Genomic DNA, 25,120 nt, shown 5'->3' with positions numbered 1-25,120 from the left:
GAATGTGTTATAAATGTGTGCATATAATACACACACTCAGTAGCACCGCGATCATCTTCAAAACTGGACCAACTTCCCCGCTGTCACGGTCTCTTTGGAAACCCCAGCGATGCTTCCAGGACGCGCATCTCCAGGGAGAGCGCGTGTGCGCCCCCCCCCCCCCCCACCTGCTCCCCGGGTGGGCTCCCCTCGGGCCTACTACTACCCGGATCGCATCTTCCTTTTCTTAGTGGCCCGGACTTGCTTTCTCCCAGCCTGACACTGGAGAAGGGGACCAAGGGGGGGGTCGGGGGGGAGGTCCGTACACCACCAGCCCTCAGGGCAACCACCCCCCTCACCGTCCTCTTCCCGGGACCCGTCGTCGTGGGGAACCGAATTCCAGCCCGCCCTCTCGGCGAGGACCGGCGCGCGGGCCGCTGCCTCGGTTTCCCTTCCTCCGTGCGGAGGAGCCCTCGGATCCACGGTAGCGCACCCTCCCCGCGTCCAGTCCAGCCGCTTCCTCCGGGACCCGGCGCTGGACCTGGCATGGGAGCGCGAGGGGGCCGCGGCCACGTGACCGCGCCACCCAAGCCACTGGCAGCGAGTTGGCCAGCAGCGTTTGCACGGGAGCAGGCCCGCGCGCCCGTCCCCGCCGCGCCCGCGTCGTCCCGGGCAGGCAGGCGGGCTCCCAGGGTGGGTGGGTGTGTGTGGGGGGGTGGGTGCTCCCGGGTGGCGGCGGCGGCGGCGGCGAGCGCAGCGCGCCCCGAGGCGGGGGGTGGGGGGGGGGGGGTGAATCATCCCGGCCGACGCCGAGCGCCGCGGCCGCCCCGCGCCGCGCCGAAACATGGCTGAAGCGGGCACGGGCTTCCTGGAGCAGCTCAAGTCCTGCATAGTTTGGTCGTGGACCTATCTCTGGACCGTGTGGTTCTTCGTCGTGCTCTTCCTCGTCTACGTCTTGCGGGTGCCCTTGAAAATCAACGACAATCTGAGCACAGGTACTACCCCCGAGGCCGCCCCCCCTCCGCCTCCCTCCACCCCGCGCCGCCCGCCCCTCCCCCCGGCCCCGGAAAGTTAGTGCAACTCGCGCGGGCCCGCCGGGGGCGGAGGAGTAGGGGCGGGAGGTGTGTGTGTGGGTGGGGGGGGGGAGTGTGTGCGGTGGGGGATCCGCGGGCGCGCGCACGCGGGGACGCGCTCACGCTCGCGGGGACGCGCACCCGGACGCCGACGGCCGCTCGGCTCGGCTCGGCTCGACCCCGGGGAGGGGAGGTGTGTGTGTGGGGGGTGGCCCGTGGCCTTCGCGCAGGCCGGCGGCCCAGCGCGCGGGGACGAGCCACGCCGCCGCTCACCCACCGCCGCCGCGGGTCGGTCGGGAGGGCGGGCAGGCGGGCGAGCGCGACGGGTGGCAGAGCGCACCGCCCCCCCCCCCACGGTGTCGCGCGGGGACCACCCCTCCACCACCCCCGACGGCTCCGCCGCGCCCGACCCAGTCCCGCGTCACCCCCTCGGGGCCCCGGGTGCGGAGCGTCCCAAGTGGAGTGCGACTGGAGGGGGGTGGTGTGCAGGGGGAGAGGTCGCGGGCGCCCTCTTGGGGTTACTGTCAGGGGTGGGTGCCCAGGAGGGATCCCCCCCCAAAAAAGACGGATCCCCCGCCCCCCGCGGTGGTGGGTCGGGTGCCTCCCACCCACTCGGCGGGTCCTCCTTTGGGCGCCTCCCTGGTATTTGCGCACCCGGAGTCGGGTGTAAAGCCCACCCCGTCGCTCAGAGCAGCTCGGATGCTGCAGGCCAGGGGGAGCCCCGATAGGCCCCAGGGGGGGACTTTAGGAGACGTGTCGGGTTAACAAGGGACCGGAAGAAGAAAGAAGACGGCATGTCTGGAGTTTATGGGGATTCTTAATCATCGCCACCCACACAATCCCCAACCCAGGCCCTTGTTCCCAATCCCCTATCATACCGGGTCAGGAGGAACTCACCGGTCCCGTCCAGGAGTTTAGGTTCAGGCCGCAGGTGTGCATGCAGAAGGTGATGGGCAGTGAGTCCTAAACCCCCGGCGGCCGGCCCCCGGACTCGAGGGGAGAAACAGCCCCGAAAATCAAACAGCCCCAGAAGCAGTGCGGAGACGACTCGGGCATGCCTGGTGTAGTTGGTTGGCCCGTGGGGAGGGTTGCAGCCCTGGGCGGCCTGGAAATCTGCTCCTCCGAGGGTGGGAATCTGCAGATGTCTCCTCTCTCCCGCCGGCCGGGCGGCTAGAGTTACCGGGAGAAAACGGGGAGGTGTGCTCCTGGCACCTGGACACCGAGTGTTTGTGCCAGCGCCTTTGGCAACACGTACAGAGAGGGACCATGTGAACAACTGGGCTTCTGGAGAACCAAGCGGTGGAAACTGGCTAGGTGGGCTGAGCCCTGGACAGACGCAGCGTGGAGGGCCTGGAACACTTTTCTCCTGGGAGGCTGGACTTCTGTTCCATGTGTGGCTCATTGCAGCCTTAGAAAGTGGGAAGGAGAAGGGCAGGGAGAACTTTTCATCTCTTTCAGTGTGAGATGGTGGGGCATGACGTGTGGGTCTGGGGCATCGGTTTTGGGGCCTGCAGTTACAAGAAACGCCCCCCCCCCCACACACACACACAAGTGAAGGTTTTCAGAAAAGACAGTGGCAGACATCAAAAGCTTTTGCAAGGCCCGCCTCTCCTTTTAAGTAAACTTGAGATGTTATAGTAGGAAAATCGCCAAAGATGCCTATCGGTGAATTCCCCTCTTTTCCTTGCCCCCTCTCCCCTTCCTCCTCCAGGTTTTGCTACTTCCGATTTGCTGGGAAATTCCCCATCCCCACAGGGCCAGACCCTGCTGTTCAGTGGGGGAGCTGGCTCCAGCACCATCTAAATGTGTTCTAATGGGCCTCATTTGTCTGTGGCTGAGCCCTGCGGTGCGTGCTTTTCCATGGCCCTTGCTGGAGAGGCTGCAGAATGGAGAGCTGTTTTTAGGAGCCTGTGTGGTGCCCGCCTTCCTCAGGGGAGCTGAGGCCAGGGCAGGTGAGGTAGCCAGTCCTGACAGAGGTCCAGTACTGCATTTAAAAGGTTGTGGGATCTTTTTTTTTTTTTTTTTAAATGCTCTGCGGTTGTTTTGGACATCTGCTCATCATGTTCTTAATATCTTGGTCTCCTGTAGCAACTTTCATATTGCTCTCTTAACAGGATCATGTTTTGTGTTGAATGTGTCTCCTCTGATCATGGTTTTTTAATTTCTCAAATGCCTGCCCATGTGACAAGGGCTGTGATGAGGGGAGATTTACAAGTTTGTAAAACTGAAGCTAAGTTCAAAAAATGTACAACCTGAGTCCAATGTCCTGTGATGCAAGGTGGTCACAGCACTGGCAGGAATGTCTCTTGAACTGAGTGAGACTTGAAGGATGAACAGAATTCCAAGGTTGTGAATTGGGGATCCAATGGGGTGAGTTTTTTCTCATCAAGACTGGAAGGTGTGAAGGTAGATGCAGGTTAAGACTCAGGTAATGCAAATGGAGTCTGAAGCAATAAAAATACCGTCACACACAATGATATGTTTGCAGCTCTGAGTTTTTCAAGTTAAGTTTACCATTAAAGTTCTTTTTCTGGTGTGGATCGCTACCCATCTGTTCTACTTCCCTCACTTTCCTTTGCTCGGCCTTCATTCTAGGTGCAGATTTTGTTTAACCACGCTGAGAAATCTTCACATAGACCTGGAATTTGTAGTGAAAAGTAAATTTTGGAAGTTGAGGTCCCGGGATGCCTCTGCCTCTCAACATCACCAGCTGTGACCCTCAGATAAAGATGAGAGAAAGAAAATATATTAGGAATGACACACCTTGGTTAGATTATTAACTGATCATTGTTTTCTGGGTTGAACGGGAGGTCACACAAGTTGATGCTCAGTGGCTACTGTCAGCTTGGTGCTTCGGGGACCATATGGTGCTGGCAATTGAACCGGGGGATCCCGGCATATGAAGCATTTCTTCAGTCTTTTGAACTGTCTCAATGGTCACTGATGATTAATGTTTGATGTTTGCCCTTGAATTGGGTAGAAGAGTGTTAAAACAGTACTACTCATAACGGAACAAAAAAATGAACTTCAAACAACATGTAGAAAAAAAATCCCATTTGTATTGTTAGTTGACAGCGTTTGAGTCAGATAATATCCTGAAACACTGCTTTTCCAAAAAGGGAGAGAAAATTAGGCATAGATAGTAGTGGTTATGCAGGAAATTATTCAGGAGAAACAATAGAACACTTACATATTTTTGGGCCATGCTTGGTGGTATTTGGGGCTTATTCCTGGCTCTGTGTTCAGGCATTAACTCCTGGAAATGCTCATGGAACCAAATGGAGTGCCAGGGATCGAACTTAGGCTATCTGCAAGCAAGGCAAATCTCTTTCCCCCTCTCCTATCTTGCCAAACCCATAGAACACACTATTTAAAAAAAGGTAACTATAATTTGCTTTATGCTATATAATTACTAGCACTTTATTATTACCCTGTGTTCTGAGATTTTTAAATGCTGAATCTAAAGCTTTGATAATAAACCTTTTTTTTTAAAAAAACATGCATCTTTGCCTTTTTTGTACCTAGCAAATTAAGGGTTTTCCAGTTCACTTCTTTCCTTATAAGAAGGTTTTCAAATACCTCTGATTTTCTATTGCATTAATTCTCTCTCTCTCTTCTTGTATTTTTTGTTCTGGGGCTACACTCGGCAGTGCTCAAGGTCCCCTGCTGGCTCTGTGCTGGAATACTACTCTTGGCTGTTATGGGGCCCCATCAAATCTGAACCTCATGTATTCAGAGCATGCACTCGACTTATTGAGATAGTTCTAGCTCTGGCTGTTTTGCTCTTTTAAAAATGACCCGAATATCTTGCTCAGACTACAGTGTATTATTATTTTTTCTGATAGCTTTTATTTATTTATTATTATTATTGTTATTATTATTATTATTATTATTATTATTTGCTTTTGGGGTCACACCTGGTGATGCTCAGGGGTTACTTCTGGCTCTGCAATTCAGGAATTACTCCTGGTGGTGCTCAGGAGATCATATGGGATGCTGGAATTCGAACCCTTGTTGGCTGTGTGCAAGGTAAACGCCCTACCTGCTGTGCTATCGCTCCAGCCCCCTAACTATTTTATTTTTGTTGGAAGACAAATGTAATTGTCTGACCTAGGTTACTATTAGTCATTTTTTGGTTTGTGTTAATGTAACTACACATGCAGAATTCTGACATTGAACTGAGATGACACATAGCTGAGTGCAGCTCCATTTTGAGTATTTTCATTTTGAAAATAGTTCTAAATTTATTGGACATTCTCCACTGCTTAGCCAGTGTGGTAGCATTTTGCCTAGTCCTTTTGCTCTTGCTAGGTGTGTTGTTTAAAATGTTCTCATCTGTGAAACCCACCCAGCCTACTAGGACCGGTGAATGTTGCCGTATGATCTTTTCAAACCAAAGTTACTCCATTTCTCATAGTAATATTATTTTCTGAGAGTAATTTGATAATTTTTACCTTGCATGAGTTATACTTGTGTGTTTATAGACTATATCTGTCTCATGTATGTGTGTGTCTCTGCACACATTTTATAGCTTCTACAAGATTCTAGTTATTTTCCAGTATAGTTCCTTGCACGTGGTATATCTTTACCATTCACCAGTTGAAGCCTCTCCAAATCATTTCCTCCTTAGTATGTTAGGATTGGAATAGTGAACCTGGGTATGTGCCTCCTCAAGTTTACAGTTTTTTTTTTTTTTTTTTTTTTTTTTTTGCTTTTTGGGTCACACCCGGCAATGCTCAGGGGTTACTCCTGCACTCAGTTGGTGCTCTGGGGACCATATGGAATGCTTGGAATCAAACCTGGGTCAGCCGTGTGCAAGGCAAATGCCCTACCCGCTGTGCTATAGTCCAGCCCCCAAGTTTTCAGTTTTTGATAGACCTGATAGGCATCTCACAAAGCTAAGAAGTCCTGCGATGGGTTTAATTGATAGCGGTCCAATTAAAGAATACCTAAAGGGTTGAATTTTATTTGATTTTGGTTTTCCCTCAGCGGTGCTTGGGGGCTACTCCCTGCTCAGTGCTTGGGGTTTGCTCTGGAAGGTGGAGGCGTTGGAGGACCACGCAGGGGCCGGGATTGAACCCAGGGCTCCCTCTGTAGAGCCTCATGTTCCATTCCTGCACAGTCTCTCCAACACCAAAGGAACAATATTCTGCACTTCCAGTTTAGGGTGTATATTCCATAAACTGTAGTTATCTCTTTTTTTTTTTGGCTGGAAATGTTTCTCTCTGCTGTTAATGAAACAATGTGACTGATACTTTAAAAATTTTTCTTAGACCCTCAATTCCCATACATGTACAGTGTAGATTTATGTCCCTTAATTTTTTTTAAAAATATAGTTCTAGGGTTCTCTTTATTGTCTTAGAATACATTTTATTGGGTGTAGAACCAAAGCAATACACAGACTTAATGAATGTAAGTGAATCTAATTGCTATTTTTCCGGGCTGGGGGTGCACAACCAGAGATGCTTAGGTTGCTCTTAACCCTGCACTTATTCCTGGTGGGCTCTGAGGAGAGACGATTTGGGTTGCCAGGGATCAAATCTGGATCAGCTATGTGCTAGGCAAGAGCCCTACCTTCTGTATTATTGCTCCAGCCCTTCCAATTCTTAAGTGAATTAGAATCACATAGAATTCAGATTTTCTGTGGCTTCTTTTAGTGACTTTCCATCTTCCTGAAAAAAAAAAATCAACATTGTATTACCCTGGTTTATAAAGTCTCATATTCTGACCTCTTCCTTACCCCTTTCCCTGAACTTTCACCCCTCTTCTTGAGAATACAGTCTGGAATGTTGTTTTTCTTTCTTATTTTTAAACATGTGTAGCTTGTCCCTGCCCTAGGGCCTTTGCATTAGCTGTGCCTTCTACCCAAAATAATTTCCTACTTGATTTTCTTTCTTCTTCCTTCCTTCTTTCCTTCCTTCTTTCCTTCCTTCCTTCCTTCCTTCCTTCCTTCTTTTCTTTTTTTTTTTTGATATTTTTGGGTCACATATAGTGATGCTCATAGTTTGCTTCTGACTCTGCTCAGGAATCACTCCTGGCAAGCTCAGGAGACCCTATGGGATGCCAAGGATTAAACCTGGGGTTAGCCTCATTCTAGAGGAATCACTCCTGGCAAGCTCAGGAGACCCTATGGGATGCCAAGGATTAAACCTGGGTTAGCTTCATGCAAGACCAACACCATACCAGTGTACTATTGTTCCAGCCCCTCCTAGCTGATTTTTGCCCAATCATCTTCGTAATCTCTGCGAACAGTACTTTCCCTAATGACCCAATCTAAACCGCCTATTCTGTCACTCACCAGATTTGAATTCCCTGAATAGCACTTAGCATTGATTATTGTAGCTTTTTTCTTTTCTGTTTTGTATTTTAGGGCCACACCCAGCAGTGTTTTGGGGTGAGTCCTGGCTCAGGGCTGGCTGCGTGGGGAAATCATGTATTGGGATGCAGATTCAGGCTCCTGCATGCAAAGCTTGTGCTCCAGCTTGTTGCTTTATCTCTCCAGCCTTGTTTATTATACTTCTTGCTTGTTATTTATTTCATTCTCAGAGTTGTCCCTCACATGACTGTAAACTCTCTGATAGGGACCTTCTTATCTTGTTTTGTCTGTCTTATTTATCTAGGATCTGGAACAGTAAGTGTCTGACACGTTCAGTATGCATTTGTTGAATGAATGAGAAATGATGTCAATTGGTTATTGACTCAGCAGTAACACTGTCCTCTCGGAAACAATTTTATGATCTAGCATGTAGTTATTTCTTTTCTTTGGTGTATGTGTATGTGTGGGAGTGCCATCCAGAGAAATGCTTAAGGATTGTTTATGGCTCTGCACTCAGGAATTACTAGTTTGCTCCTGGGACCGACCATATGGGATGTCGTGGATTGAACCTGGGCCAGCTGCCTTTAAGTCAAGCCCTATGTTGTGCGATCTCTCTAGCCCCAATTTCTTGTTAGATTTTGAATTGCATTTTCTGGTTTTAACTGAAAAAATTACCCTGGCAATTTCAAGGGCTAGTACATATGCTTTGCATAGGGGAGGCCTGGGTTTGATCCCTTGTACCACATGGCCCTGCTTATCATCACCAGGTATGACCCCCAAACAGAACAAGCAATCAAAAAAGGTTACCTGATTTTTTTACTGATGGTCCACATGTTCATCTTTCAATCCATTCTTGATAGAAGTATTTAAGGAAGATTTTTCTGATTCATACTGCAAAGTAAGCTTAATATAAAACGTTAACAAATGTTGATCACATTGGAAACCAGTTTGAAAGATAATCTTGGAACTTCAAAACTCATATTATGTTAGGATAGAATCTGGGGTTCTACTAACATGGAAAAAGATCTCGTATGTTGATAGGATAGGATAGGGATGGGATAATAGGATAGGATAATAGAAGAAATATTTGGTGGAGAAATCTTCTCAACAATTTTGCCAGACATTATGGAACTTAGCAGACTGATATATCATCTAAAGTGATTGGAAACATTTAAGCACACTTTAATTTTAATTTTAAATTAAATTATTATTTTCTTGTTTGTTTTGGGGCCACACCCGGCAATGCTCAAGGGTTACTCTTGGCCCTGTGTTCAGGAATTTCTCCTGGCAATCCAGAGGATATTATGGGATGTCAGAGATCAAACCTGAGTTGGCCCATGCAAGGCAAATACCCTATAATATTGCTCTGGCCCTTTACTCACAATTTTAAGCTCATGCATTTGCATATTCTCTCTCTCTCTCTCTCTCTCTCTCAAACCATTCTTTTTTTTTTTTCCTTAAATTTTTATTAGTGAAACACCATGAGGTACAGTTGTAGACTTACAAATTTTTGTGCTTGGGTTTCAGTTATACAATGATCAAATACCCATCCCTCCACCAGTGCCCATTCTCCACCACCAATGATCCCAGTATCCCTCCACCCCCCATCCCCCCATCCCACCCTACTTCTGTGGTGGGATTCCCTTTTGTTATCTCTCTCCTTTTGAGTGCTGTGGTTTGCAAAAGAGACATTGAATGGCAATCTTGTTTGGACTATAGTCTACTCTCATCACGCATTTCCCATCCTGAGAGGAACCTCCCAACACCCTTTATTTGGTGCTCCCTTCTCTGTTTGAGCTGCCTTTTCCCCTAGCATGTGCGGCTGTCCTCAAAGCCATGGAGTAATCCTTCTGGTACTTATCTCGGCTATTCTTGTGTGTTAGTCTCCTATTTTGTTACTTTATGTTCCCCAGATGAATGCAATCTTTCTATGTCTGTCCCTCTCTCTCTGACTCATTTCACTTAGCATGATACTTTCCATATAGTACAACTTGTATGTAAATTCTCAAGCCATTCTTAAGTTTAATGAGAAACTAGAATGGAAATAGTTTTAGCATTATAGAAATGAATATATTGCTACTTTGACCGAAATGCTGCTTTCTCATTCAAGCACTATGTATCTGTTAAAAGAAATAAGTATCAGATGTGATGAGATGCCGTTTGCTGAATTAAAAAGATTAGAAGATAAAAAAAATAAGAGGATTAATTTAAATTCTTATTTGTTGTCTTTTGGGTAACCTTAGGCAAATTACTGTATAGAACTCTCTCCTCTTTTATATGATGAGTTTAATGATATCTATTTTATTTTTTCTGGTGTGCTTGTGGTGCCAGGGATTCAACCCAGAGCCTTACACATGTTAGGCAAGTATCATATCACTGAGCCATCTTGCTGGCCCCAATAACCCATTTTAAAATCAAATTTTAACTTTAAATAAGACTATATTTATTTATTTATATTATTTTTTCAATGATTTTCACATATTTATTCTTTAGAGAAATTAAAATTATAACTACAATGAAATACCCCTCCACACCTACCAGCTTGGCTAAAGACAAACAGAACACAACAAAATAAACTACAAAACTGACCCCACTAAGCTGAGGGTATGGAACAGCCAGGAGAATCATAAATGGCTGAAGGGAGTCTAGATAGAATTACTTTTTTCTTTTCTTTGTGGGTCACACCCGGCAATGCACAGGGGTTACTCCTGGCTCATGCACTCAGGAATCACTCCCGGCGGTGCTCGGGGGACCATATGGGATGCTGGAAATCGAACCCGGATCAGCCGTGTGCAAGGCAAATGCCCTACCTGCTGTGCTATCGCTCCAGCCAGGATAGAATTACTTTGACAAACTGTGTAGTAATATTTTTTAAAGCTGAATGCACTGCACTTTTGACTCTCTTAAGAAAATGACACTATATTTAATACTGAGTCCTGACCTTAGCTGAAAAATGTTAGCAGGCTAGAGGGATAGTACAGTGGGAAGGGTGCTTGCATTGCATGCATCTGACACAGGTTTGATCCCTGGCACCTCGTATGGTCCTCCCAATCCTGCCAGGAGTGATCTCTGAGCTCTTCCAGATGTGCCCCCCCAAAAAAACCCCCTCAAAAATATTAATTAAACATTATATTAGCAATTTTTTTAAAAGATTTATTTATTTATTAAAATTTTATTGAATCACCCTGAGATAATTATAAGCTTTCATGTTTGGGTTACAATCACACAATGATCAAACACCCATCCCTATACCAGTGCACGTTCCACACCACCAATATCGTCGGTATAACCCCCCTTTCCCACCCTCCTCTGCCTCCATGGCAGACATGATTCCCCATAATCTCTCTCTACTTTTGGGCATTATGGTTTGCAATACAGACCCTGAGAGGTTATCATGTTTGGTCCTTTATCTACTTTCTGCACACATGTCCCATCCTGACCAATTCCTCCAGCCATCTTTCTCTTAGTGATCCCTTCTCTATTCCAGCTGCCTTCTACCCTTTGCTCAGGAGGCAGATTTCCAGCTATGGAACAATCTATCTGTCCCGTGTATCTACTGTCCTTAGATTCAGTACCTATATCTTCATTGCAGCACTGTTCACAATAGCCAAAATCTGGAAACAACGCAAGTGCCCTAGAACAGATGACTGGTTAAAGAAACTTTGGTACATCTACACAATGGAATCCTATGCAGATGTCAGGAGAGATGAAGCAATTTTTTTTGTATTCCTGGTTATTCCAGGTTTTTCACCAACTTGGAGCTATTCTTTGTTAGTTTATTCATAAAACTACTGGTTCATAAAGCCACAAGTTCATTTTTTCACTTATTTGGGGAGGCAGATGCCTGTGGAATGGATGTTGCATTGTTACTCTAAGTTTGTCTTTAGCCTCAGCATTAACATCAGTTGTGTTCCCCTCAGTTCCTGTACTGAACTGTTAGCATCCTCTAATGTTCTGGGCTGTGAACTATTGCTTCTGGGTTTGTTTGGTTCCCACTGAGCGGAAGAACAGCAGCATAAATGTTAGAAGGCACTTTCAAAACAGGACCCAGGATAAGTTGGTTGATTGGAACTAGAAAGGGATGGGGAATTAATCTTCATTGACTTCTTACAGGAACCAGGCACAGTGCTGCCTGCTGTATTATTGGTTGTCAGACTCCCTGGGTGTATCCATAGAAGTCTGTTTTGTCTCATAAAATAGCCAGAGTTCACTTTGTACATGAGGAATGGAAATCATTCAAAGCAAGTTGGGCACTGGTATAATATGTTGTCCTTTAAAGGAGGCAGTGCAAGAGAACACTCGGGGAAATGTGTTTGGATGGGAAAGCAACTGAATTTATGAGTGCATATGAAAGCGTGGTCACTTTTGGAAGCTCCTGTATCCCTTGCTATATTTAGAAGAACTTAAGAGCATGGTTTTTGCATCTTTTTATTTCAACTCTATGGTCATTGCTCTGTGATATGTGTGAAAATATTTTACACATATTTTTTATTTTATTTATTTATTTATTTATTTATTTATTTATTTTTGCTTTTTTGGGTCATACCCAGCGATGCACATGGGTTACTCCTGGCTCTGCACTCAGAAATTCCTCCTGGCAGTGCTTGGGGAACCATATGGGATGCCGGGGATTGAACCCAGGTTGGCCACATGCAAGGCAAATGGCCTATCCGCTGTGCTATCGCTCCAGCCCCTATTTTTTATTTTATGTTATTTACACAAAAAATTGTAAGCACATCTCCAGCAGACTGGAGATGTGCTTACGGTTAGGCAAAGGGTAAAGGTAAAGGTAAAGGTAAAGGCCCTCCCGTTGATCGTCGATTTGCTCGAGCGGGCCCAGTAACGTCTCCATTGGAGACTTTGTTGTTACTGTGTCTGGCATATCAAATACTCTCGGTAGCTTGCCGGGCTCTCCGAGAGGGGCGGAGGAATTGAACTCGGGTCGGCCATGTTGGCCGCTTGTAAGGCGAACGCCCTACCCGCTGTGCTATCGCAGCCCGTCAGGTCGTCCGGCGATGGGGTCCCGTCCGTGGGCCAGGAGCACGCACGCTCTGGGGTAGGGAGCCGCTCGCTTAGTCTGCGTGCGGGCCGCGGGGAAGGTCTGAGAATAGAAAGTGACGTTTAACATGCTCGGGAGGCCGAGGCAAAGGGTACTTTTGTAATTTAAGAGAGTGGAATAAGGTTACCTACAAATATTTTTGACTTTAAAAAATGGACCCTGGATCTATTAGTATCTTTCTTTTCTTCTTCTTTTTTTTTAAATTTTATTGAGCCACCATGAGATAGTTACAAGCTTTCATGTTTGGGTTACAGTCACACAATGATCAAACACCCATCCCTCCGCCAGTGCACGTTCCCCACCACCAATATCCCTGGTACCCCCCCCCCCCTTTCCCACCCTCCCCCTGCTTGCATGGCTTCCTTGCTTCCCCATACTCTGTCTCTGCTTTGGGGCATTATAGTTTGCAATACAGATCTATTAGTTTCTTAATGGTGCAAACCCAGCATGCAGGGAACCTAAATTTTTTTAAATTTTATTTTTATTATAAACACCATGATTTACAAAGTTGTTCATTATACAGTTGTTTGAAGCATTTAGTTTTCCAACATGACCAGTATGACCTTACTTCCACCAATGTCCCCATTCTCTCTCCCATCCCTAGCTTGCCTCCTTGGCACATAACACATTTTCTTTATATTACTTGTTCCAACAAAACTTTGCGAAATGGAAAATAGAATGATCAGAAAATAAATCAGTGAGAGTCAATTTGTGATTGCTATATAATTTTAACCTGTGTAGATAAAGAAAATAAAACTTTTTTAGTATAATATAATAAAATGCTTATTCTCATTAGTCTCATTTACATAAGTAAGTTTTTAACACTGGAACCTAAAGTATATTGCATTAAATTTCATTTTACATTTGGATCTCATTATGGAAATAATTATGCCTTACCTATCATGAAGAAATCTTTTAAAGAAATTCTGTGGTAATAATTTTGGAGTTTACATGAAATAAGTAAGGCCTACTTATGTAAAATTTCCCCCCTATACTTTATATAAACACTAGTTTGCAAAGTTGTTCATGATGATTTATAATAGGTATTCAATAAGGAGATCTGGATTTGATCCCCGGCCCTGCCAAATAAATACCCCCACACCCCGTCCATGGCTTAATTAGGGTATTTTAAAAGGCCATCTCAGAATGATGGCATTGGTGGCCTTATTTTACGTTTACCACCTAAGGCTGTAAAGAACAGCCATGGTTCAAAGAGATATTGCTAATATTCAGCGTTTGAGGTTGGGTTATTTGACTTATAACTGAAAGACATAGAAGGATCTTTGTAAAGTAACAGGGTCAAGAGCTCAAAGACAAGGAGTGTTCCATGATTCCCAGGTATTCAGAAGGTGTGATTGCTCATAGTGAAAATAATGGAGAAATTAAGAAGAGGAGAACACTAAGGGGAGAGAAGGGAAAATGAGTGATGTGGTCCAGTCTTATTGGGGTTGGGGTAAGGGTCAGGGCCCTGGAATGGGATTGACGGAATGTGTACACATGGACAAATGCAACTATTTATTTTATACTTAAACTGCAAAATGACACAAACCAGTGCATTCTTTTATTGTTTGTGTGGATTGAGCAAGTTGCTCTTGGCTGGTAGAGAATTGGACTGGAATACAACTTGATGTGAAATGGTGAATGAGAAGGTGCTTTGTGGATTATCAACAGCTATGTAAATTCAGTTAGTGGTGCGGAGTGATAGCACAGTGGGTAGGGCGTTTGCTTTGCATGAGGCTGACCTGGGTTTGATTCCTCCATCCTCCTTGGAGAGCCTGGCAAACTACTGAGAGTATCCTGTCAGCACAGCTAAGCCTGGCAAGTCCTCATTGCGTATTCGATATGCCAAAAACAGTAACAACAAGTCTCACAATGGAGACCATCCTGGTGCCCGCTCGAGCAAATCGATGAACAGCGGAAAGACAGAGCTTCTACAGTGCTACAGTGCTAGTGGGGCTGAAAAATAGTGCAGTGGGTAAGGTGTTTGCCTTGCACGTGGACCCACTCTAGTCTAACACCAGAACCTCATAGGGTCCCCTGAGTCCTGCCAGTGGTGACCGCTAAGCACGGAGCCAGGAATAAGCTGTAAAACAACAGCAACAAAATTCATTTTTAGTAGCTTGTTTCTTTTGAGGCTTGTCTTCTATAGAATTTGTCTCTCACAGTGAAATTACTTTAAAGGAAGACTCCAAAATTGCACACCACTGAATAAAATATAAATATAATATAAATAAAAAAATAAAAAATAAAAAACCATTCAGTTGTTTGTAACCATACTATAGAATATTATCTTTGTGGAAACCTAGAAACACCTCCCACATCCTTACTGCAGAACTTCAGATGTCTCTGTAAAGGGACTTCTATAGAGTTTTGCATTTCCCAAAGTGGGAGACTATTTTATAACATTCATCTTTGAGTGTTAGAATGGAGTGGGGTAGTTGCTCACGCATTACTCTTACCAATCATTCAAACAGAGCAGAGATTCCTGTATGACCTACTGTGCTAAAATAAGAAGCTGACAGGCCCCAGTTAGCTCTGGCAGTGTTTTATATTAGCTGTGGCTCTGCCAGAGGAGTCACTTTTTAAATTGAGGTTACTAAATCTTGCGACTAAATAAGACAGCGTTTATCCGAGAGAACAATTTTTCCTTTCCGAAATTTAGAAAAACCGAAAGTGTGCTAAGTATGAGCATACTCTGTGGAGAACCCTAGCTTTCTTTCCTAAGTTGACCTTCAGATCTAATAAAGAATCTTGGTTAAGTGTCAGTCTTTTGGAGAAATTGTGAAGGCCCATAGAGGACTTTAAAGGACTCTCTTAGGTTCAATAATGTGGATTTAAAATAACTAATAGTTTGGCAATGTGAAAAAATAGCACAGTGAAGTGTCTGGAACCATATGTTGTATCTTTAAAACAGTGGTTTTGAAATGCAAGTAGTGTGTTTGTGTCTAGATTTCTACGTGGTATCGAGTTAAAGGGCTTTTCTGGGCTTTGTTTGGAAGTTGCTTATATTCCATCCTAATATGTTATTCATTGATTAGCAATAGGTAATTGTTCTGAAGCTTTCTCAGTTTTCTAGTTGTGTTGTCTTCTCTTGGGAAGAGTGTTTCTTCCCTACCAAAATTATCTTTTCAAAAAAATTGTTGGATGCTGGTCATTGAACATTAACGATAGAACTAACAAAATGATGCTCTTGGACTCTTTGGAAATTCTTCATAAACATGACTCTGTGCAGACACAGTCTCATGTGTTGCATACTCAGAACTGTTGGGATCTATGTTGTACTTTTCCCTTGTTCTCTGTGGGAGGGAGAGGGGGATTCCTATGGTATCTTTAAAAAATTTTTGTTTAATTGAATCAGTGATATACACAAGTAAAAACTTGTTAATGATTGGGTTTCAGTCATATAATGCTCCAACACCCATCCCTTCCCTATTGTACATTTCCCATCACCAATGCCCCCAGTCCCCTACCGTCGTCCCCCACATACCTGCCTCTATGGCAGGCACTTTTCCTTTCTCTTTCTCTTTCTCTTTCTCTATTTCCTTTTGGGCCTTATGATTTGCAATATATATAATGAAAGTTTATCAGGTATATCCATTTATCCTATGGTATTTTTTTATTAAAAAATAAGACTACTATATTTCACTTAGTTCAGACTCAGAAGACTTAATAGGTTAGAGAGAGAGACACTTTTCCCCTTTTCCTGGCTCTTTTTAGCAGGGAGAAGGTTTCAGATTGTACCCTGGCACAAAGAGGCAAAGTGCGAGACAAAATCATAATTTATTTGTAATATTAGAAACTTGCTTCTCAATTGTATTTTCTCTAAAATACAATTCTCTGGCACTTGTATATGTATCAGCATTAAGTAAAATCTTGAGAATCCAATATATATATATATATAAAAGTCTTACAGTAAATCAAATAAACTGGAGAAAAAGTGACTCTCCAAAACTGAAGCATTTATTTTCCATGATTTGAATAAATCATGGAAGAGAAGGTACAGAAGTGATAACCACATAACAGCAATGAAGGGTGAGTGACGGTAGGAAGTTTAATTAGTTGGGCTATCGAATTATCTCAAAAAATGTCTTTTTTTAAAAACGACAGTTTTTATTGTTTGCCTATGGAAGAGTATGTAATCCTTTCTAATAAATTTCAAGACAGCTAAATTATGAAAAATGAACACTTTCAGTTTGAACCATAAGAATGTATGTGAGGGTGATGAGTAGTGAGATACTTTTAGAAGATGAGCAGACAGCATGTTGCCGTTCAAGCAGGAGAGGATCTAAATTCAAAACTTGCAAGAAAATCTTCTGGCTTCTGTGAGATAACAGAGATTTCTTATTACTTAATCCGAAGGGGAAGCAAATAATATTACTAAGTAGAGAGATTAGCAGGCTGGGGCCCTCGGGTAGAGGGAAGCATGCAACCATGGTCCTAGGAAATGCTTTTCTTGACTGCTGTGTCTTGAATATTGTGGTTGTCCGTTGTTTCTTGTCTAGCTCAGGCTCCAGAAATAAACATGACCTATAAGTAAAAAATAAAGTTATTCTTAACATACATTCCTCTGTAGTGAAAACAAAAGAAGGTATAAAAGTATGAAGATATAAAGACAGCATATCTATTAGTGGTTACACTCCTTTGCTGAGGCCATGTTATTTAAATAAAATGTTATCTTTCATTAAATATGTATGATTTGTGCTGGAGCGATAGCACAGCAGTAGGGTGTTTGCCTTGCAAGCGACCAACATGACAGACCCGAGTTCGATTCCTCCGCCCCCCTTGGAGAGCCTGGCAAGCTACCGAGGGTATCTTGCTCGCACAGCAAAGCCTGGCAAGCTCCCTGTGCCGTATTCGATATGCCAAACACAGTAACAAGTGTCACAATGGAGACGTTACTGGGCCCGCTCGAGCAAATCAATGAACAACAGGACAGTGACAGTGAAAGTGATGTATGATTTAATGTTAATGCTATGTATTTGGCTTCATATTTTTTCTTAGTATTTTTAGTATTTTAGTATTGACTAACCAGCAAGAAGATTGAAAATTAAGAAGTAGATGGTGTCCATATTTTATGATAAATGTATTTGTTAGAGATCCTGTTTATTTTTATTTTGCTGCTTTGGGGGCCATCCCCAGTGGTGCTTGCAGGGGTCCAATGTAGTGCCAGGGGTTGAACCCAAACCTGCAGAGCATGCACTGCTGTCTTCTAAGCTATCTCCCTAGACCTTCTTACTGGAGGTTTTAATAGTATAAGCTAAGCTCTCATGCCTTCCTAGAAAGGAAGCACAACTATGTTAATGAAATTATTTTAGCGTTGCATTTAAAGGACAACTGCTCTTGTAGCGTTCAGCCTCCTTTTCTTTGAGACTTTGGAGAACAGGTTGCTTTTGCGTTTTGCAGCCAGTATTATATACTGACAACTTCTTCCTCCTTTTTTTTTTTGCTTTTTTTTTGGAGTCACACCCAGCAATGCTCAGGGGTTACTCCTGGCTTTGTACTAAGGAATCACTCCTGGCGGTGCTCGGGGGACCATATGGGATGCTGGGAATCGAACCCGGGTCAGCCACGTGCAAGGCAAGCACCCTACCCGCTTCGCTCCAGCCCCACTTCTTCCTACTTTTAGAAATAAGCAATCTGGGCCAGAGATACAGTACAGGGGGTAAAGCATTTGTCTTGCACTCTGCGGACCTGGGTTTGATCCCCAGAATCCCATGTGGTCCTGTGAACACTGCCAGGAGTAATTCCTGAGTACAAGACCAGGGGTGACCCTTGAGCATTGCAGGGGTGGCCTAAAAACCAAAAACCAAAGAACAACAACAACAACAACAACAACAACAACCTAAGAAATAAATAAACAAAAAATTCCAAGCTGCTTTTGATGTTGCAAATATGCAGGGATACACTTTGCTTCACTAAGGGACACACTTACCTTCACTAAGAAACAAGTAAACTTGGGTTTCTCAGGCTATTCTTGCCTGGAGGTTTACGGTGAAGGATGTATATGCATGAATAGCACTGCACTGCACTGCCCTCCCGTTGTTCATCAATTTGCTTGAGTGGGCCCAGTAACATCTCCATTGTGAGACTTGTTTTGGCATATCGAATATGCCATGGGGAGCTTGCCAGGCTCTGTCGTGCAGGCAGGATACTCTGTGTAGCTTGCCGGGCTCTCTCAGAGGGGTGGAGGAATTGAGTTGGCCGGGTTGGCCCATGCAAGGCAAACGCCTTACCACTGTTCTATCGCTCTAACCGACAATTCGCACAGCCCTGTCTGTGAGCATACTAGCTGTGCTGCTGTCATTTCTGGATCCTGATGCTTTGAGTCGCTGTTGTCACTGGTTTCTGTTGTCATGGTAGCTGGGGACATTAAAGAGTAACTTGGTCAAACAGCGTTAGTTGTTTCCGAGTGGGCAGGTTCCAGGGCTGACTGGTCCAGTGAGTGTTACAGGTCCTGACCCACCCGGCCTTTCTGCTAATCGTATCCCGTTTGACTACTCCTGAATTATCGACTTCAGTAAAACGCAATTGTGCCCTTACCCCATTTCAGCACAGCTTCGTTATTTTACTAGTTCTGTGATCTTCAAACTAGTTACCTTATCTACAACTGAGGACAATGAGAATTACAGGTGCTAAAATTGCAATGCATTATCACAGCACCTGGCACAATTTAAGTGCTCAGTACCATAGAGGGCTATAGCTGTGGGCCCTGACTTCTGTAATCCTGACCTTGTTTAGTATTCTCAGGGCCTGACTCAGTCAGCTTTTTCTTGAGACAGGTTTTAGATTGGCTCCCCCCGCCCTGCCCCCATTCTATTTTCTCCACCCTGCCCCCTGACCCTTGAAATGCATCTTATTCTTCTTCATTGTTACATGCATATTTTTTTCCTGTATATTTTTCTGTTTATTTTTCAGTATATTTTCTGTTTTATTTTAGAGAGATTTGTGACAGCAGTAGAGGCTCTGTTCCTGGTTCCACAATTATGCTTTTATGATCTATTTTAAACTTTTACTCCTCAGTTCTCTTGTGCTTAGTCCTTTTTTGTTTATCTTCCTCCCCCCCCCCCCCCCCCCCCCACACACACACACACATTTGAAAAACCAACTGGTGGTGCTCAGGGATTACTTCTTGCTCTATGCACAGGTGTCACTTTGGGTGGTGCTTGGAGGAGCATATGTGATGTCAGGGATTGACCTGGCATCCTTTGCATGCAAAGGAAGTCCCTTGGCCACTGTACTATCTGTCTGGCCCCATTGCCTATGTAAATAATTTCCCAGAACTGCTTAAGTCTCACTGACAATTTCAAAGCCAAATCATGGGAATCTGTTCCTAGATTTTGTTCTTATTGATTTTTTTTTTTTTGCAATACGGAAAAGGACTTTTCCTCTTGAACCTTTGGTCCCTTGCCATCAAATAATAACTTTATTGATTCATACTATTAACAAGTCACAGTTGGTGGTGTAGGTGTGGTAGAATAGAAAGATGAGCAGGTGTTGGCTCTGTTTTCAAGGTGCTTAGTACAGAAAGGGAAAGAGATGCAGGATCATAGTCAGTCCTTACCTAGTCGGAAATGAGTAGCCCCTGCAGGGACAGACAAATACCTGACCAGGAAAAATTATTGCTCTCCTTGCTGGGATGAGCTTTGCTCTAGAAATTCCAGATTATCCTAGGAATAATGTTTTCTTAGGCTGGAATTTGTTTGTCTTTTGTTTTTGGGCCCCACCCAGAGATGTTTAAGGGGTACTCCTGTCTCTGCACTAGAGAATTATTCCTGCTGAGTCTTGGGGGACTATGTAGGATGCTGGGGCTCGAACCCAAGTTGGCAGGATGCAAGGCAAGTGCTCTATCTACTGTAGTATCACTCCGGCCCTGGAAACTGGTATACTGAGGGACATCAAACCACTTGTTGCCTTCAGGAAATTGCAAGTGTGGCTGATGGGACGATGGGAAAGGGAGAAAAGGTGAAATCTGTTGGGCTTCCTCATAAGGGATTAAAATTAAATTCTAATTATTATTTTACCTATACTGAAGAAGACAGCAGATAGTGTAACAGGGTTCCCCACCAGCAGTATTTGACTCAAATTTGAGGTTCCTCTATGCGGATACTCAGTTGAACAAGTGAAGATTCATCAGCTGTACAACTCTGTTTAATTTTAAAGCACAGCAACACATTTAGTTTTCAGCATTTTACTCTAAGTACTCACATTGATTTTCTGTCGTCTTAATATCATCTGTACTTTATAGAATGTGTTTAGATTCACAGAAAAATTACTAAGAGTATATAGAGCTCCCATAGACTTTAGGCCCAGTTTCCCCTAGTAACTGCAATTAGTATGGTGCATTTGTTGCAGTTAGTAAACAACATTGACATGTGAGTTGAAGTTGGTACTTTATCTCACTTTTCTTAATTTTTTTTATCAAATGTCTGTTTGTTTTCCAGAATTATATCAGGGGTACCACTTATATTTAATAACCATGGTTCCTATTACGACAATGATAATTGGGAAATGATAACTCTGGACAAGAACTAAGTGCCATACTTCCCAAATGGGTGGGGGAGGAGAAGAAGGACAGTGAGAGAAGGGGGTAGCGAGAGACAGAGAGAGAGAGAGAGCTGCAGCTGCACCTATAGATGCCTGGGGGACCATGAGGTGCTTGGAACAGGGCTTGGTTTAGCTGCATGCAGAATAGGCTCCTTAACTCTTGATATTGGGTAAGGAGTATTGGGTAGGTATTTTGTAAACTGTTGTGTGATTGTGATTTGCTCACTCTTTTTCTCTTGATTTTAATGAGATTTTAGTTTTGGGAGGAAGAGCACAGAATCAAAGTACCATTTCATCACACAGGAGAGGTACATACTATCAACTGGTCATCCCTGTTGGTATTGACCCCGATCACTTGGCTGTCTTTGTGTTTGTCAAGTTACTCCCCTCCCCACTTCAAATATTTGACTCTTAGGATGAAAGTCACTTGGCATAATCCACACACAGGGTGAGAAGAGCTTTGCTTTCCCCTGTGGAAATAAACAGAGACTTTCCAAATGGGAACCAGTAAGGGCTATTTATTCAGAATTGCTGTAACAAGGAAGTCATGGCGAAAGCCACTCTCAATCTGCTTTTGGCAGAGACTTAAAGGTACGAAGAGAAGTGGAAAACTTTATAGTGGAAGAGAGGAATTCCCTGAGTGGAGGCTGTTGTATTTGGTGAGATTGAAGGTGGGTAAATGAGAAGTAGCAGCACCTGTGCTAGGCTCACTCCTGGCTCTGCACTCAGGGATCACTCCTGGTGGGGCTCAGGTGACTATGTTTGATGCGGGGATCAAACCTGGGTCAGTTGTAAGATAAGCATTCTACATACTCCTATATATCTCCAGCCCCATCAATAAATTTTTGTCTGGTGGTAAGGGCTGGAGTGATAGCACAGCAGGTAGGGCATTTGCCTTGCATGTGGCCGACCCAGGTTCAATTCCTCCTTCCCTCTCAGGCCAACAAGCTACTGAGAGTATCCCGCCCACCCAGCAGAGCCTGGCAAACTCCCTGTGGTGTATTCGATATGCCAAAAACAGTAACAAATCTCACAATGGAGACATTCTTGGTGCCCGCTCAAGCAAATCGATAAACAATGCAAGGACAGTGCTACAGGATAGTGCTACAGGTGAGTCCTTCCAAGCGGTATTCTCGGCACCCTGGCAGTTCTCTTACAACCTGATTAAATGGTTGAATCCTGAGGCTTGTGACACTTATGCCCTTTGGTGTTTGCTGAATCGCCAAGGCCACATCTGGTGGTGCTTGGGTACCTCCAAGACTAAACACAGTAAATGCTTGGGGCAGGGGACCATGGGGATATGGGGAATGAGTTAGGGTCTCACATGCACTTGGTATATGCTCTAACCACTGTACCATGTTCCAAGCCCCTGGTTAAATATTTTGTGGCTTATGGACTGGAGAGGTAGTGTAGCAGGTAAGACACTTGTTTTGAACACAGTTAACTCTGGTTATATCCCCAGCACTGCGTATGCTGATTAAATGGTTGAATTAAATGGTCCCCCTGAGCATCACCAGGAATGATCCCTGAATACAGAGCCTGGATAAGCCCTGAGCACAGCTGAATGTGTCATCCCCAAAACAAAAGAAAATAGGTTGTGGCTTAAAACAATAAATGTTCTCCCCTATTTATTGGTTGGATGTTGGGTTGAGACCGTTTTCAGTTCTAATCTACTTTTCTTACTCTTTCTGCCATATCTGTTGTCATCTAAAGCATAAAGTAGGCAAGTGGAAATATGTAAGACCTGTTGTGACCCATATATAGAACTGGGTCATTTTCACTTCTTGCTACTTTCCATTGTCTAGAGCAGATCACAGCAGAACCACACCTAACGTCAGTGTGTGTGTGTGTGTGTGTGTGTGTGTGTGTGTGTGTGTGTGTGCACGTGCACGGGTGTGTCCTATGGGATGAGTGAGGTCAGGAAAAGTAGAAGGAAATTTATTCCTTTGGGCCAGAAATCGTAGAGTGGGTAGGTAGGGTATTTGCTTGCACTCAGCTGACCTGAGTTTGATCCTTGGCACCCCATATGGTCCCTGAGTACTGCCAGGATTGGACTCTGAGTATAGAGCCAGGAGTAAGCCCTGAGCACAGATGGGTATGGCCCAAAATGAAAGAATGACAAAAAGGGAAAATTAAAGGAAGAGAGAATGAGAGGAAGGGGAAAACATGAGCAGATGGGTAGCTTTGCAGAATTATTAAGACAGAGGCCATAATTCTAACACATGAAGGGTATAAAAGATTATGATTCAATTTGCCACAGTGGTTATATTGTCCTGTAGTCCACCAGCAATCTATGCAAGCTGTTTCTTTCCTAATTAATAATATTACCCAAATTTAACCAAATTTCTACATTTTTTTGTTAGTTTGAAGGGTGCCAAATAGCATAGTATTATTTTGATTTACATTTTCTGTATATACATTTGTATTTAAAACATTTACTGTAATTGACAGACATTGAATGACTGCACTCATTTGTGGAATATAAAGTAGCACAATATGATACTAACATCTAAGGACAGTAGAGAAAACGGCCAGGAGGGTCATGCCATAGATTGGAAGCTGGCATCATGTGCTGGGGGCAAAGGCAATTGGGATGGAGAAGGAACCACTAAGTCAATGATGATTGGAGGGATCACCCAGGATGGGAGATGTGTGCTGAAAGTAGATCGAGGACTAAACACGATGGCCACTAAGTATCTGTATTGCAAACCTTAATGCCCAAAAGTAAAGAGAGAGTAAGAAGGATGATATCTGCCACAGAGGCGGGTGGGACACTGGGAACAATCACTTGATCACTTGACTTCCCGTTAATCGTCCATTTGCTCGAGCGAGCGCCAGTAACATCTCCATTTATCCCTGTCGTGTGCTAGTGTAGCCCAGTGGCGTCTGTTCATTCTAGGAACACGAAGAGCCTCAAATGGATCATTCAGGATCTTGATGAAGAAAGAAGTCTGACCATCTGGTAGGTGGGCGGCCACGTGGTCTTTGGACGTCCTGTGGAATCCAGTCAGTAACGGCTCTCGTCCAGCAGTCCTCTCCAAATCTTATTATGTGTCCAACCCACCTGATTTTTGACGCCTTGGCAAACGAGACAGCGCCCCTGATTTTTTTTTCCCTTTATTTTATTTTATTTTTTTTTACAGTTGTAGATTTACAATTTTTTGTGCTTTGGTTTCAATTATACAATGATCAGATACCCATCCCTCCACCAGTGCCCATTTTACACCACCATGGATAATATCCCTCCCACCCCCATCCCCCATCCCCCCTGCCTCTGTGGCAGGGCAATCCCCTGTGTTCTCTCTCTCCTTTTGGGTGTTGTGGTCTGCAAAAGAGGCATTGAGTGGCAAACATGTTCAGTCCATAGTCTACTTTCGACATGCATCTCCCCTCCTGGGAGGATCCTCCAAACATCCTTTATTTGGTGCTCCCTTCTCTATCTGAACTGCCCTTTCCTCTAGGATACCCGGCTGGCCTCTAAGTTATGGAGTACTCGTCCTGGTGAGCCCCTGATTTTTGATCGTCAAAGGAGGTCGGAACTCAGGATTCTTTCTCATATGAGTGAAACGTGATACTCCAAGCATAGCTCTTTCTATCCCTATTTGGGAGACCCAAATAGTGTTTTCATCCTGTTTGCGTAGGGCCCAGGTCTCTGAGGCATATATTAATGCAGGAAGAACAGTAGAATCAAAGAGATGTGCCCAGAGCCGGAGGTTCTTCATCCTCTTAGCTATTTCTTCGATCCTCTTGAAGGCATTCCAAGCTGCTCTCTTCCTCCTGTGCAACTCAGGTGCCAGATCATTCATCATGTTGACTTCTCGACGGAGATACACATAACTGTTGCATTCAGAGATGGTCGTTCCATTGAGAGTGAATGGAGCGTCAGGAACGAGGCTGTTTTTCATAAACATTGTCTTTGTAAGATTCAGCTGTGTCCGTTGTGTATTCGATATGCCAAAACCAGTAATTACAGTGTGTCTCATTCCCATTGGGAACAATGGTGGTGGAAAATATGCACTCGTGGAGGGATGGGTGCTCGTGCTTGTGTGACTGACATGTAATCATGCAAGTTTATAACTACCTCACGATGATCTAATAAAACTCCTGAAAAAATAAAACAAAAGTAAATTTCTACTAAAAAATAAAATA

The 25,120-nt window shown here is 44.2% G+C and overlaps 1 protein-coding gene across 5 annotated transcripts in view; it reads left to right on the top strand.

Annotated features, from left to right (window-relative positions):
* The first annotated feature begins 765 nt into the window (after nucleotides 1–765).
* Nucleotides 766–25,120, top strand: part of ST7 (suppression of tumorigenicity 7) — a 309,460-nt gene continuing 285,105 nt past the window's right edge. For all 5 annotated transcript variants that reach the window (XM_056117971.1, XM_056117969.1, XM_056117970.1 and 2 more), the window contains exon 1: nucleotides 766–974. In XM_056117971.1, the coding sequence (XP_055973946.1) occupies nucleotides 824–974 (151 nt within the window). In that variant the 5' untranslated portion in view covers nucleotides 766–823. The remainder of the gene's footprint in view (nucleotides 975–25,120) is intronic.

Source organism: Sorex fumeus, unplaced genomic scaffold (genome assembly GCF_029834395.1).
Source record: "Sorex fumeus unplaced genomic scaffold, SorFum_2.1 ptg000037l, whole genome shotgun sequence".
In the NCBI taxonomy this organism is placed as follows: Eukaryota; Metazoa; Chordata; class Mammalia; order Eulipotyphla; family Soricidae; genus Sorex; species Sorex fumeus.
This window is presented reverse-complemented; position numbering and strand designations above follow the sequence as displayed.